Source organism: Physella acuta, unplaced genomic scaffold, assembly GCF_028476545.2.
Source record: "Physella acuta isolate Inbredline_101_S28 unplaced genomic scaffold, ASM2847654v3 ptg000592l, whole genome shotgun sequence".
Taxonomy (NCBI): domain Eukaryota; kingdom Metazoa; phylum Mollusca; class Gastropoda; family Physidae; genus Physella; species Physella acuta.
This window is the reverse complement of record NW_026732111.1, coordinates 967,451-981,714: the sequence shown is the minus strand read 5'-3', so window position 1 is coordinate 981,714 and position 14,264 is coordinate 967,451. Positions and strand designations below refer to the sequence as shown.

The 14,264-nt window shown below is 32.1% G+C and overlaps 1 protein-coding gene across 1 annotated transcript; it reads right to left on the bottom strand.

The window, feature by feature from the left end:
• Positions 1-9,335: 9,335 nt before the first annotated feature.
• Positions 9,336-10,224, bottom strand: LOC131947371 (coiled-coil domain-containing protein 18-like). Its single transcript, XM_059308576.1, has 2 exons — positions 9,832-10,224; positions 9,336-9,623 (listed from the first exon to the last, which is right to left on the bottom strand). The coding sequence occupies exons 1-2, from the start codon at positions 10,168-10,170 to the stop codon at positions 9,507-9,509; spliced, it is 456 nt and encodes a 151-aa protein (XP_059164559.1). The 5' UTR covers positions 10,171-10,224; the 3' UTR covers positions 9,336-9,506.
• Positions 10,225-14,264: the final 4,040 nt, after the last annotated feature.

The following is a 14,264-nucleotide window of genomic DNA, read 5'->3' as shown; positions in this document are numbered from 1 at the left end:
CTGACAGATGATTGGTCAGTTTTTTCTTCTAGCCACGCCTTACTTTTTGCAACAACCCGATGAATGCAAACAACAACAATATTTTATAGTGGTCATGTGTTGTAGTGCTATATTCCTAAACATGTTTTTTATTAAATATATATCTTATTACGTGTACTTCGTAAAGGCTAAATCTACTTTATCCTGTACAGAATGATTTTTCTAGATTGTAAGTGTTACGTAAGTTGGTAATTACTTACATTTTTCATATTCCCTATAACAGGTTCCAGAACTTGTATCTGTTCTTCCAAATATTTCTTATGCTTTGTAACAAGCTTTACCTGAATTCTCGAAGGCATCTGGATATTATTAAAACTATCAATTAAAAAAAATATAATATATGTATGTTAGTTATTTGATTAGGCAATATCAATGTTATCTCTGTCATTATCAGCAAGTCGATATCTAAAGTCGATAATATGTAGTCCATTTGTTTCCATCTGCTTAGGTCTTAATTTTATGATTACTATTCCACTGCAAATTTTATAAATGCACAATCATAAAATAATTATCATATCTCACGGTAATTAAAGGTAAGTATAACTGCTCATGTATTCATTAAAATAGTCCATTGCATATATCATTAATGTCCGTCAATATGTCCGTCAATAAATCCCGAAAGATGAGTATATCGAAGAGTACAGGAAAGTATCCTTGAATAGGAGCTGATACAGAAGCGTAGTGAGGGGGTGGCGGGGGGGATATATGTCCCCGGGCGCCGACCTTAGGGGGCGTTAAAATGGTTTGGAAAAATAAATTAAAAGCTTGAGAGGGGGCGGGGGGTGCAAATCAAAAGTTAGAGGGGGTTTGCAAATCAAAATATTGAGGGAGGGGGTTACAAATACAAAGTTTAAGGGGGGGGGGGGGGGGGGTCGAAATCAAAAGTTTGTGGGGGGGTTGAAATCGAAAGTTTGTCCCCAGGCGCCGGGAAGGGTCGCTACGTCTCTGATCTGATAAGGGAGTTATTGTTAGCATAATATAACTAAATCGTAATCCACTAAATCCTTTATCTACTGACAGTGGTGGAACTAGAAAAAATGGGCCACCCCGCAAAAAAATTTTTTGGGCCCATATATATATATATATATATATATATATATATATATATATATATATATATATATATATATATATATATATATATATAAACACAATACGAACATAGGATACTCATTTCTGGCCTGATCGGGTTTTGAAAAAAAATTAGTTAAATCTAATCAAAACAACATGTCATGTGTATGACTGCATTAGTCTGTTTTGAAAATCTCTGTTTTCATTTGTGTTTGCTTTAATACTTCAAACCATTAATTCGGTCAAAATTATATAAATCATGAAGCTTTGTATAAGTAATGGTGTCTCTTGTTATGTTTATTTTTATGTTTTTTTTGTATTCATATTATTAGCTTTAACTACATTTCATTATTATACTATGCCATTCTTTAGTACTTATTTAAAAAAAAAATAATTAAGATAAGTAATTGCTGTTTAATTTGATTATTAAAAATCTATTAAAAGGAGCTTATGAGCACCCCTATTTGGCTATTTGAAAAAGGGAAATAATGTATGGAAGTGGTTTGAACGTTTGCCTATCTTTCACACTACAGCTCATGTGTATATTTTTGTTAAATTTTTTTTACGCAACAGCATGTCTTAGCTACTATATAATATCACTACTGTATAATATCTGTTATCTGTTTGTTATTTACAAAACCACTATCAAGGTGCCAGTGACGAAACTAATATATATATATATATATATATATATATATATATATATATATATATATATATATATATATATATATATATATATATATATATATATATATATATATATATATATATAACACGCTATCGTTCGTTTATTTATTGGAGACGTTTGCCTTGTTTTCTAGAACAGTGGTTATTAAATGTAAACAATGTCGGCACTTTATTTCTTGGATATTAGTTGTTGGAGCGCTAGTTTGTCTACACTACCACATATACGAGCCAGCTTAGTTGTTGAGGCGCTATCTACTCGCTTCTTGTATGGCTAAGAGCGGGAGGGGGGGGGGGGTCTGAGAAAGGAACTTAAAAGGGACAACAAAGCACCGATGGGCTTTTATCCATCAGTACAAAATTTAGGATGGTCTCAAAAAGCCGTCTTAATATCTAGCGGCCTCTCGCGCAATTGATGTTTTTTCAAAAGAATTTTGCCGACAACAGCGTGTGTTTGTAGGAAGAAGAATATACAAGAGCGTGGGATGGTGTCTATAGAATAAAGATACTCCAACCGCAGCTACAGTTTTTTTTTTTTCAAAACAACCATTAGGTCAAAAATGCAAGAAAATTAATTTTAACTTTTAAAAAAAATGATTTTGGGCGGCTGTGGGCCCCCTAAACGGCGTGGGCTCCCCCGCATTGCGGGGTCTGGCGGCACTGTAGTTCCGCCCCTGTCTACTGACGGTAAGCCTAGTGTACCAAAAGCAATATAATAATTCATTTCATCCAGAAATTAATTCAGTAAATAAAGAGTTAATTATAACAATGAAATACAATCTAATAAATTAGTTATAAATCTACCAAGACTAAGTTTTTGTCTTAAATTATTAAACTATAACTGGTAATCCACAATTAAATGAAAACTACTTTAAGTATTGTTATATTTTTTGTTTAGATCTGTTACAGTTAATTATGTAATAGGCCTACTTATCAGAAAAATGCAATAGTTTTCCTTGGCTTAACTTATGTTATTTCCTGCTTGCTAAAATTATACACTTGGGTATTTCCTTTTTTTACTTTCATTATCTATCCAGCATTGTGATGAACTATTTTGACAATGTATCTGTGAATTGCCTAAACATACAATAATAAAATACGTTTTTTATAAAACCGACCTCCATAATGAGTATATTAATGATTATATTTTTGGGAAATAATGTAATATCAAAATATATATTTAAGACAATATCATAACTGAGTAAGAATTAAAGAAGAAGAGCTTTTTATTTTGTTTAAAAATTCATTATTTTTATGTTATTTGGTTATATTAAAAGGAAATGCTATTTTAAAAACAGTTTAAATAGATTAAAGATTAGAGGTACCTTAAGTAGGCCTAGTCTTGATGTGGGAAATCAAACGACTGGAATTGTGTAGAGTTGCAGAACTTCCTCCGTTAAATAATAGTGGGCTTTCCCGATCGCGTTGTCAATATATGGGAGTTATCTATCTTGTATTGATGCTTTAACTACGTGTAGATCAGCCACAACAAGACATCTATTTGATCAAAACAACATTCGATCTAAAGGTAAGTAAACAATTGTAGCTCTCATTCATTTCGGTTTAATTATTTACACAGCGACCAACGTAGGTGAAGTTCAAATGCGAAATTGAAGCACAATATATCAACTGTCGAGGCGGTAAAATGCGAAATCGAAGCACGATATATCAACTGTCGAGGCGGTAAAATGCGAAATTGAAGCACGATAGGTCAACTGTCGAGGCGGTAAAATGCGAAATTGAAGCACGATATGTCAACTGTCGAGGCGGTAAAATGCGAAATTGAAGCACGAAGTGTCATATGTCGAGGGAGTAAAATGCGAGCTTAAGCTGAAGTTAAAACCGTATTAACGTCACTTTTTTGTCTCGCAGTTTAAATTTTCCTATCGGACTATTGCACCTGCAGTCAGAAGAAGCGTAGCGACCTGAGCGAACTATTAAGTGTATGCCCCCTCTTACTCAAATTATATTTAGTGACGTTAGATTAAAGATTAACAGTACCTTAATTAAGCCTACTCTTGTTGTTTTAAACTAATAGTTTTAAATGAAGCTAGTGGGTTCTAAAGAAAACAAACGACAGTGTTGTGGTAATGTTTTATCTGAGATAAGAAATTTAAAATGATGTGTTTTAATATTTAATTTCTAGTGCTTTGATACATGTCGCATGCTGATTGGCTCAATGAGGTTGTTCACGTGATTATTATCAATGTTAAAGTGTGACAATAAATTTACTTTATAGAACTGTAGGATAAAAGTGTTATAATTTGATTGCATAGATCTATTTGTTCAATGTGAATGACTTATACCCTTTGGTACCTATAGGAATCGTCATATTAGACTCAACGGTAATGCTTTATTGATGCACTACGAGTAATTAGTATCGTTTTGTTGGATTTTACTCAATTACTGTGCTTTTCCTTTTAACAATTTCTTCTTGAAATTATGTTATTTTTGGCTTGATTTAGATTAATGATCATTATAATATAATGAAAACAATTACAAAGTAAACATTAACTGCTTTTGGCTTTAATGTTTTATTTTTATTTTTATTTTTTTCTGAGGAGTTCTGTTGTGGATGGACTTTGGTGTATTGAATGAGTTTGAGGGTATGTGTGTAGTTGAATGTGTTTAAGGGTATGTGTGTAGTTGAATGTGTTTGAGAGTATGTGTGTAGTTGAATGTGTTTAAGGGTATGTGTGTAGTTGAATGTGTTTGAGAGTATGTGTGTAGTTGAATGTGTTTGAGAGTATGTGTGTAGTTGAATGTGTTTGAGGGTATGTGTGTAGTTGAATGTGTTTGAGAGTATGTGTGTAGTTGAATGTGTTTAATAAAGATGTGAGAGTTTGAGAGTATGTGTGTAGTTGAATGTGTTTGACAGTATGTGTGTAGTTGAATGTGTTTAATAAAGATGTGAGAGTTTGAGAGTATGTGTGTAGTTGAATGTGTTTGACAGTATGTGTGTAGTTGAATGTGTTTAATAAAGATGTGAGAGTTTGAGAGTATGTTTGTAGTGTGATTTATAAAAGATTCTGAATGCGTGACAAAGTAAATAAGGATGTGATGGAGGAGAGTATGTGTTGATTGTTAGGGGGAAAAAGTAGAAGTCAGTCTTGGTCTTGTTGTCGTCGTGTTAGGAACTAGATCTATATGTCTTCGTCGTGTGTCTGTCGTCAATTTAGTTGTGTAAAGTTTATGTAATGAAATATAGTAATGAAGAACGCCGTCCTGTCTTATTTCTTTATTTGATAGTCGTACCTTGTTCGTCAACGTCCAGCATCGACCCTATCCCAAGTACTCTCATCATAACAAGTACAAACTACTTTATAACTTCAAATCAAAATACGACTAACCTTAAATTTTTTTTAGTGTGAATGCTATAATAAAGAAATTATAACAAGATGAACATTAATTATGATGGGTTTGATGTAATTTTGAATTTTAAAAAAATGTACAGCAATGTTTTTGTGATCTGAGTTTTATACTTTTATGTGTATTTTCGAGGGATTATGGCAAATCGTTTTAACTCAATTTTGACACACTTGGAATGCAACGACTAAGTTGTCGCACATTCATGTAGCGTATCTCGACTATATATTTTCACATCCTTTTGGTCTTAATTTAATTAGTTAAAAGTAAATACGTTAATCGAATTAATAAAAGGGGAGATAACAACAGAGGCATGGCAACCGATTCTACCGCTTGAAGCCAAATATCAGTTCTGTGCCTCTCATTCTAAAAAAAAATTTTAGAGTATATAAAGTGCCATTTACTAGTTACTGCCCCTGTAACACAACCACTGGAGGCAATATTTAAATCTATATGTAAAGACTTGTAGCAGAGTATTTTATTATACAGTTTGCTAGTGCCGCTTGGGAGAAATTCAACACATGCTTTGTTTTCTCCACCATCCACACCGCTAGTATTTTAATTGATAACAATACATAGCCGTAATTTAAGTGTCAAAATGATATGCGCTATATGGCACGCTATAATTGCATTCAGTCTGCATTTATTTCTGGCTTTGATTCCATAGCTTGTGTCCATCCAAGAACAATAAGAAAATAAATCAAACGTGCTTATTTTAATAAAAGAAATCGTCGATAAAATTTTCGTGAGCGACCAAAGCAAATTTGTTTTCTTTTTCCTGATCATTTCAAAAGATTATGATTATGTAAAATACATTTGTTTTATTTGAAAATCAATTCCCTACATCCATTCCTGTATACCTTTTCAGGTGATTCGATTTAACATGAACATGCATGTGTTTATGTTAATTTTGACATTGTAAAGTGTTTAAAGTACCCACCATAACTCTCTCGATTACAGATGACGTAGTCGACTCTAGCCCAAAATCCGAACCCGACACTTTCAGGTTATCACATGACATACCACACGACCACACTGTTTAAATGTTAAAGTCTGACAAGAGTAACGGTCACTTTCAGCCTTGGTGTGAGTTAATTTAATTTGTGCTTTCACACGCGATGCTATCAATGGATCTTTATGTTAAAACTGGGTTCTATAAGACCAGCAGTTATGAGGTGAGAGGGTATTCAATACCATTATGTTCTTCTCTAACCATTCAGTAGTTTTTCCTAGAGCTTCAACATAGAACATGACGACAGTAACGTAGATATATGATTCGACAGGATGACAGCAGTTAACTTCAATATTTTTTACACTATAAAAATACATAGGACGAAGTGAACAAACGATACTAAGACTTGACAACAGTACGACCTCACCCCAACACAACAAGTTTCAGACTAACTAAACCTCTTTCCCGGCAACAACGACCCTACACTAAAACGTCACATTCCTGTGTACTGCTTCACATCTTCATGCGTTTATTATATCTTTCACACCAATATTCGTTCGTATAAACACACCTGATCAAACAAACATCATAACACTTTACTTGAGGCTAAAAGTGTACATTTTATTAAGTAGCTAATTTTTAAATTCAGTTCCCTTTTCACCTAAATTATGTTATTACTATGTTAATAACTAAAAATGGAAATATCTTTTAATATATCCACTAAAGACCTCAATTACCCCTTTAGTTAATTTTGACAGCGAACGCGGGAACTTTAAAAAAATGTCGGCGATGTTTGTGTTAATGTCTGTTTAAAAACATCGCTATTTATACTGCCACTTGATGGTGTATTCCATCTCATTGTATCACGAACTAAATGTACATATCCTGTTATATGTATATTGACATATAAAAACATTCAAGATAAATCTTCCAATCTAACCCTGCCCTATCACATGTTGATTGTAATGTAAGCAGTTGGGAGTTGGAATACAAACTAACAAAACTATACATATAACACAATTTTAAGAGAGATATATATGGATAGTTATATGGGTTGTGTGTTCATTTACTGATACAACGATACTTAATAAAAAATAGGGGTTTTTAATGTAGGAAAATTGTAGTCTTTTTTTTTAATTGAACGAATGTATTGATTACAATAAGTTACTTCCAGTAGGCCTATAGCAAAAACATTTTTTTTCTTGACAAATTCATAATTTGGATTAGCTTTTTTAATAAGATAAATATTGATTTTGTCTAGTAAACGTATTCAAGCCTTCATGTTTTAAATCGTTAATTTTATTTGTGTCAAAGTTCTAGATTTTAATTACATATTCAACAAGAACAATACGTTCATCTTAACACATAAAATGTAGGTATGCAAATTAAACAATACATTTTAATCATACATCTAGCGCTCACATACAGAAAAGATGATGATGGCATTAAATTATATGTGTAATGATGACAAAACAAATAACAAATACACCATTATAGTTTATGTAAACATGTAATCTAAACACAAAGTAAGTTGTTAGCGTGTGTTTAACATGGTGGTTACATATTTTATTGGTTTGAGAATTTACCATCCACCTTGTTTTGTGTTGAACTTCTATAAACTAACGATTGTAAAACTACTCAAGTCGGATAACTTTGCGTCTAGATCTGCGTGATACACTTCAAAGTAAAGTTCTTGACCTTTCTTCATGTCAACAACCACTGACCCAGCAGTGCTTGTAGAGGCAGAATTCACTACAATAAACGTACACAACCTGTCTCCAGCTATCACACATTCATGTAGACTGACACAGACAAGATATAAACCATCATGTGGTGATACAAATTTCCTTGTTGTTAAGTTAAAATGTTGACCGTTATATTCACGTACTTCACCAAATGTCGAAATAATTGAACCAAAACTAACAGGTGTGGGATTAGCAAGCCTCACATAAGAAACATATCTGTTACATACACGTGACTCTGTTGATTAGAAAACATATATATGATTTACATGTTTTAATTCAAAGATTATTTGATCAATAATATTTGTCGTATCATCATTTTATGTTAATAAAAAAAACATAGTTTCGTTATATGTGTACAGTTTGCAGTTTAAAATGTAAGTTAAATTGACAAAGCCAAAAAAAACTTTTTTTTTTCAAAAAAATAAATTGTGTATAATAATCCATAATGTTTACATAATTTTGTCCAAGGCCACAAATTGAAACACTAGACCACTAGTTTAGTACGGTCCTCAGTTTTAGTGGTGTTAGTTTATCGTGTCCTACGTATTGAAACTATGAGTGTAGTAGGTGACGTAATACGTCACAAATTGTACAACAAATGTTTTATGCGTATGTCTACGGCAAAGTCCAGAAAGATGCTTGCCCGAATGCAATTGTACATTCGGACACGTGTCTTTCGGGAAATCGTTCGCCTCCCGATATAACCATACAGTCCGTATGTGTTAAATTTATAGATTAATTATATATGTCTTATCTATATAAACAAAAATTACTAGAACTAAAGTTGTTCTGTTGTGCTTAATATTGACCAATAACAAGATCTGCACAGTAAAACGTTTGTATTGTTCTTTTTAAATCAATTAATGAGATATTAAAATGTTAATCAATGTAATCCTTACTAATGTTTTCGAGTTATTATTTTATTTTTGGATTTAATCCCTTGATCGTATGGGACTCAGTCTTCTTATTAGAAAACAAAGGGATGATGTGACGTTAATTGAAATTAATTAATTAATTGATTTTAAACTGCAGCTCTGTAAATGTGTTAATATGGTCTGTCTGGCTAACGAACATCACGTTATGGTCTGTCTGTCTAACGAACATCAAATTATGGTTTGTCTGGCTAACGAACATCACGTTATGGTCTGTCTGGCTAACGAACACCACGTTATGGTCTGTCTGGCTAACGAACATCACGTTATGGTCTGTCTGGCTAACGAACATCACGTTATGGTCTGTCTGGCTAACGAACATCACTTTATGGTCTGTCTGGCTAACGAACATCACGTTATGGTCTGTCTGGCTAACGAACATCACGTTATGGTCTGTCTGGCTAACGAACATCACTTTATGGTCTGTCTGGCTAACGAACATCACGTTATGGTCTGTCTGGCTAACGAACATCACGTTATGGTCTGTCTGGTTGTATGTTTAGTTTTAAAAACTTACCTATTAGATTTAAATCTTTGGACAATTTTGAAATAATATCTTCAATATTTTCCAGCTAAAAACGATTTTATAAAATGATTGAAAATCTCACATAGTTACGTAGAACATAAAATTGCTGCATTGTGATGTTATTAACTGGTCTATTAACATAGTGTTAATAATATTAATACATAATTATCAACGTCATAATCAAATTACTAAACATATACTTTTGTTATTCTTTTTTCCTTTGTTTCCAAGTTCTGGTTAAAGATTTGAATCAGTTTGTCAATGGGCATCAACCTTTGTTGTAGGAGTTTGTACATCAACTTGTGCTAAAGACCAGAAGAAATAATTTTAATTATTTCACCTGCACATTATAACTAACAAAAACATGTGTCTTAAAATTAGTAATAATATTACAGGTATAACTTTTGATAAAATTACTAAGTTGTGTTTTGATTTAACCAGTTTATAAAATGTGAAATAAGTTATCTGGCCAGTATGTGTAAAATTGTGTAAACACATCATTAGCAATTTTACCTTTTCTATTTGAGTTGATGTGTTAAGCTTGATTTTATAACTCTCTTCTTGTAGGGTAGATATATGATCTGAATGTCTTTTAATTTCTTGTGTTATACTGTCTATTTTGTCTGTGTAATCTTGCATCTCTTTATTTATTTTCAGTAAGTTGTTTTCATATTCTTTCATATCTAGAGTTAATTTCTCTAATGTTTTGTTTGACTTGTTTTCTTTTTCGTTTAAACTTTCAATTTCTTTGTTCAGCTCCTTTACTTTGTTATCTTGTTCACTCATTTGTTTTCTGAGGTTTTTAAAATTCTGTTTTTGTTTTTTAGTCAGTTGTTCAATGTTTACCCCCATGTCACTCTGTTCTGTTACAAAGTTGTCTCTCCATTTTTTTATTTCTGATATGTCATCTGTAGTTTTGTCATTGACGTCTTGTAGTGAAGATAGTGTTGTTTCAATATAGGCTAGTCTACGCTCTAGGTCAGGATGTTCTTCAACTGAAAATTGTCGCAATTTTGTAATTTAAAATGATCCAAATCTTGAAATATATAATGTTAAAAATGAAATTAAACAAATGTATCAATCGAACATTGGTTTAGAGTATGTTATGCTGTTATTTGACGTGTTATTCAAAGAATAATATAATATACCAGCTGTGTGTTGAACTTGTGTCTTGAGTTGTCTTGTTGATTCTACTGTTAGAAATGTTGCTGTTATCTGTTTGTCAGGCTGTGGTAAAGACGGCGTTGGTTTGTTGACGTCCATGTTGTCCTCGTCTGGTGGAATCGGATTTAGAATTTTATTTTAAGTTCAGTTGAAGTGAACAAGGATTTTTATAGTACACACAATAAATGTTGCTTTTTTAGCTAGTTAAACCATAACGCAAACCACGTAATACTCTGATGAAAAACAACTTTGAATATGATCCAAATGTATACAAATACAAATAATTCCAAAAAAGTCGAAATTTATATATTGTTTTAAATTTAACTTTTACAAGAATAATTATCGATTTTATAATGAAAAGTAATTTAAAAAAAAAAAAACTTTAAGGCTCTTCAACGTTGTTTTAGGGCGAATAAGGTTACACGATGTGATTGTAAAATTTTTTTTTTTGTTCATATAATGATTTAAAATATTCACTACTGCGAAGTAGATTTCATAGAAAAGAGGAAAATGGTTGGTTAGACAGTAAAATTATATCCCTTTTACTTAGTATTTATAATGTCTGTAAACTAAACTGTAAAACAATTTCGTTGCATTTTTCTCAGTAGAAACACTTCATTACTGAACACCCATGACACATGACAGTAGGCTTTGATATTTTAAATTATAAAAACTATTAGAGTACAGACCTAAAATATGTGACGTCACATCCAACAAGGCCGTGGCTGCTGTGTCCAGTTCTTGTGATAGCTCGATGTAGCTGACAGATGATTGGTCAGTTTTTTCTTCTATCCACGCCTTACTTTTTGCAACAACCTGGTTAAAGCAAACAACAACAAAATTGTCAATTGGTCACGTGTTGAAGTGCTATATTCCTAAACACGTGTTGCTGTTCTGTGTTTTTTAACACATGCACTTCGAAAAACGCTAAACCTACTTTATCGTGAGTAAAATGGTTTTTACATTTTAAGTATTACGAAGAATATTTTTAGTTGGTAATGACTTACATTTTTCATATTTCCCAAAACAGGTTCCAGAACTTGTATCTGTTCTTCCAAATATTTCTTGCGCTCTGTAACAAACTTGACGTGAATTCTTGAAGGCATCTAAATGTTAATAACACTAAATTTTCAAAATATGTTAGCTCTGTCATCATCACTAAGCAAATCTAAATCAGTGTTTCTTCTGGCAGATAAGGCTCGATCCCTGCCAACACTGAAAATTAAGAGCGAAGAAGAAGAAGAAGTATTTCTTCAAGGTAACCCCCCCCCCCCCTTCGAAAATGGGCTACCGCCCCCTAACGTAATATATAGAAAATATATACTTTTAACAGTGTCCGCCCCCCCCCCCCCCTTTAAATTTTAGTTCGCCCACCTCCCACCCCTCCCCCCCCCTGCCCCCAAAAATTTCAAGTGCCACCCTTTATCTACTGACTGTACCATATATAAGTCTAGCTCTTAAATTATTTTACTTTAAGGTGAATCTTTATAATCATTTATATATTTATAATCTTCCCTGAGTCAAGTATAATTTTAGTGTACCAAAAGTAATATGATAATTCATTGTTTAAGAAAAAAATATTTCATCCAGAAATTAAATCAGTAAAGAAAGAGTTAATTATAACAAAGAAATTAAAACTAATACATGAGTTATAAATCTACCAAGACTAAGTTTTTGTCCTAAATTATTAAACTATAACTGGCAATCCACAATTAAATGAAAACTACTTTAAATATTGTTATATTCCTTTTTTAGATATGTTAACTAATGTTACAGTTAATTATGTAATACATATCAGAAACATGCGATAGTTTTTATTGTCTTCACTAATGTTATTTCCTGCTTGTTAAAATTATACACTTGGTTATTTCCGTTTTTCACTTTCATTATCTATCGAACGTAGTGATGAACTATTTTTACAATTTATCTGTGAATTGCCTAAATATACAGTAATAAAATACGTTTTTTATTAAACGACCTACATACTTTTCTATTAATAGGTAGGCCTATATTTTAGGGAAATGTTATAATATAAAACGTTATACTTAAGACTTAAGACAATATAATAACTGAGTAAGAATTAATTAAAGAAGTAGAAGAGCTTTTGATTTTGTTGAACATTCATTATATTTAGTTTTTTTTTGGTTATATTAAAAGGAAATGCTATTTTAAAAATAGATGAAATAGATTAAAGATTAGCAGTACCCTTAAGCAGGCCGAGATCTAGTCTTGTTGTGAGGAATCAAACGACTAGAATTTGTAGAGTTGCAGAACTTCCTCTGTTAAATAATAGCGGGTTTTCCCGCTATTATCTCTCTTATAGTATTGATTTAACTACGTGTAGATCAGCTACAACAAGAAATCTATTTCACAAAAATAACGTTCTATCTAAAGGTAAGTAAACAATTGGAGATCTCAAACACATCGTTTTAATTATTTGGGCAGCGATTAGCGTGGGTGAAGTTCACATGCGAAATTGAAGCAAGAAATGTCATATGTAGGAGACGGAGTGGTTTTAGCGATAGAAAGCTGGACTGCTAACCCGTAAGTCTCGAGTTCGAATCCGGTTTCAAGTCAATAAACCGTCCCTGAGTCCACCTCACTCTGATGGATACCTAACTCACGTTACGGAAAGTAAAGGTGGCTGGGCATAGTGCTGACCACACTATCTCTTCATATGCCGAGGTCACAGAAACAAGTGAACTCATCTTCAATTGCCGTATAGACCGTCAGGTTTGTAAAGGGAAATTTACTTTTATGCCATATGTGGAGGCGGTAAAATGCGAAATTGAGCACAATATGATATATGTCGAGGCTTCAAAATGCAAGCTTGAGCTGAAAGTTAAAACCGTCGTTTACGTCACATTTTTTACTCACAGTTTAAAATGTTCACTGGGCTATTGCATCTGCAGTCATATTTAGCTACCCAAGCCAGCGCCCGGGGCGAACTAATAATTGTTTGCCCCCCCCCCCCCCACCCATTTTAATTTTATTGATTGACGTTACTTATTAGTAATTGAATGCAGATTTTTAAAATGAACCTTTATTTAGCCTATCTATTACTTACATGTAGATGTCTGAGTACAACCCCACCCATGAATCTTTGAACATTTTGTTGGAACAGTTAGAGAAGATGCATGTTCATGTCCAAAGTAATTGAAGTCATTTTGTCACACAGGTAATTCAAATATATATATATATATATATATATATATATATATATATATATATATATATATATAATATTTATACATATATAAAATTCTTTTTCAATACTATATTCTATATCGAACACATTTTGAATAATAAATCTGTATTTTAAATAATAATTTTTATAGCTATTGCTTTTGGTTACGACGAACATTTATAGTAACTGAATTAATAACGATAACTATTTGTCTACTAATCTATTTGCTCTAATTCATTAGATTAAACTAAAAACCAAGAACTGGATGGATAAAACGTCTGACACTAATATAACATTTAAAGATGTAGTTGCCATGGTAACATCCGCGAATGCTACATTGATAGAACATGTAGAAATTATAGCTGGTAAAGTGAACATTTGTATCTTGCTTTTAGAATTAGCAGCTACAGTGATACGTTCAACTTTTATTTTTATATTTTTTACTATCAGTTTTTAAATATTAGTTATGTAACATATAACGGAAAATTTAGGCATGACATTAAGTTATTATATTAATGAATAGTTCTATTTCATGTGGGGCATTCGAAAAGCAAGTGATGTTTATTTTTTCAACAAAGACATTAGTTAATATATT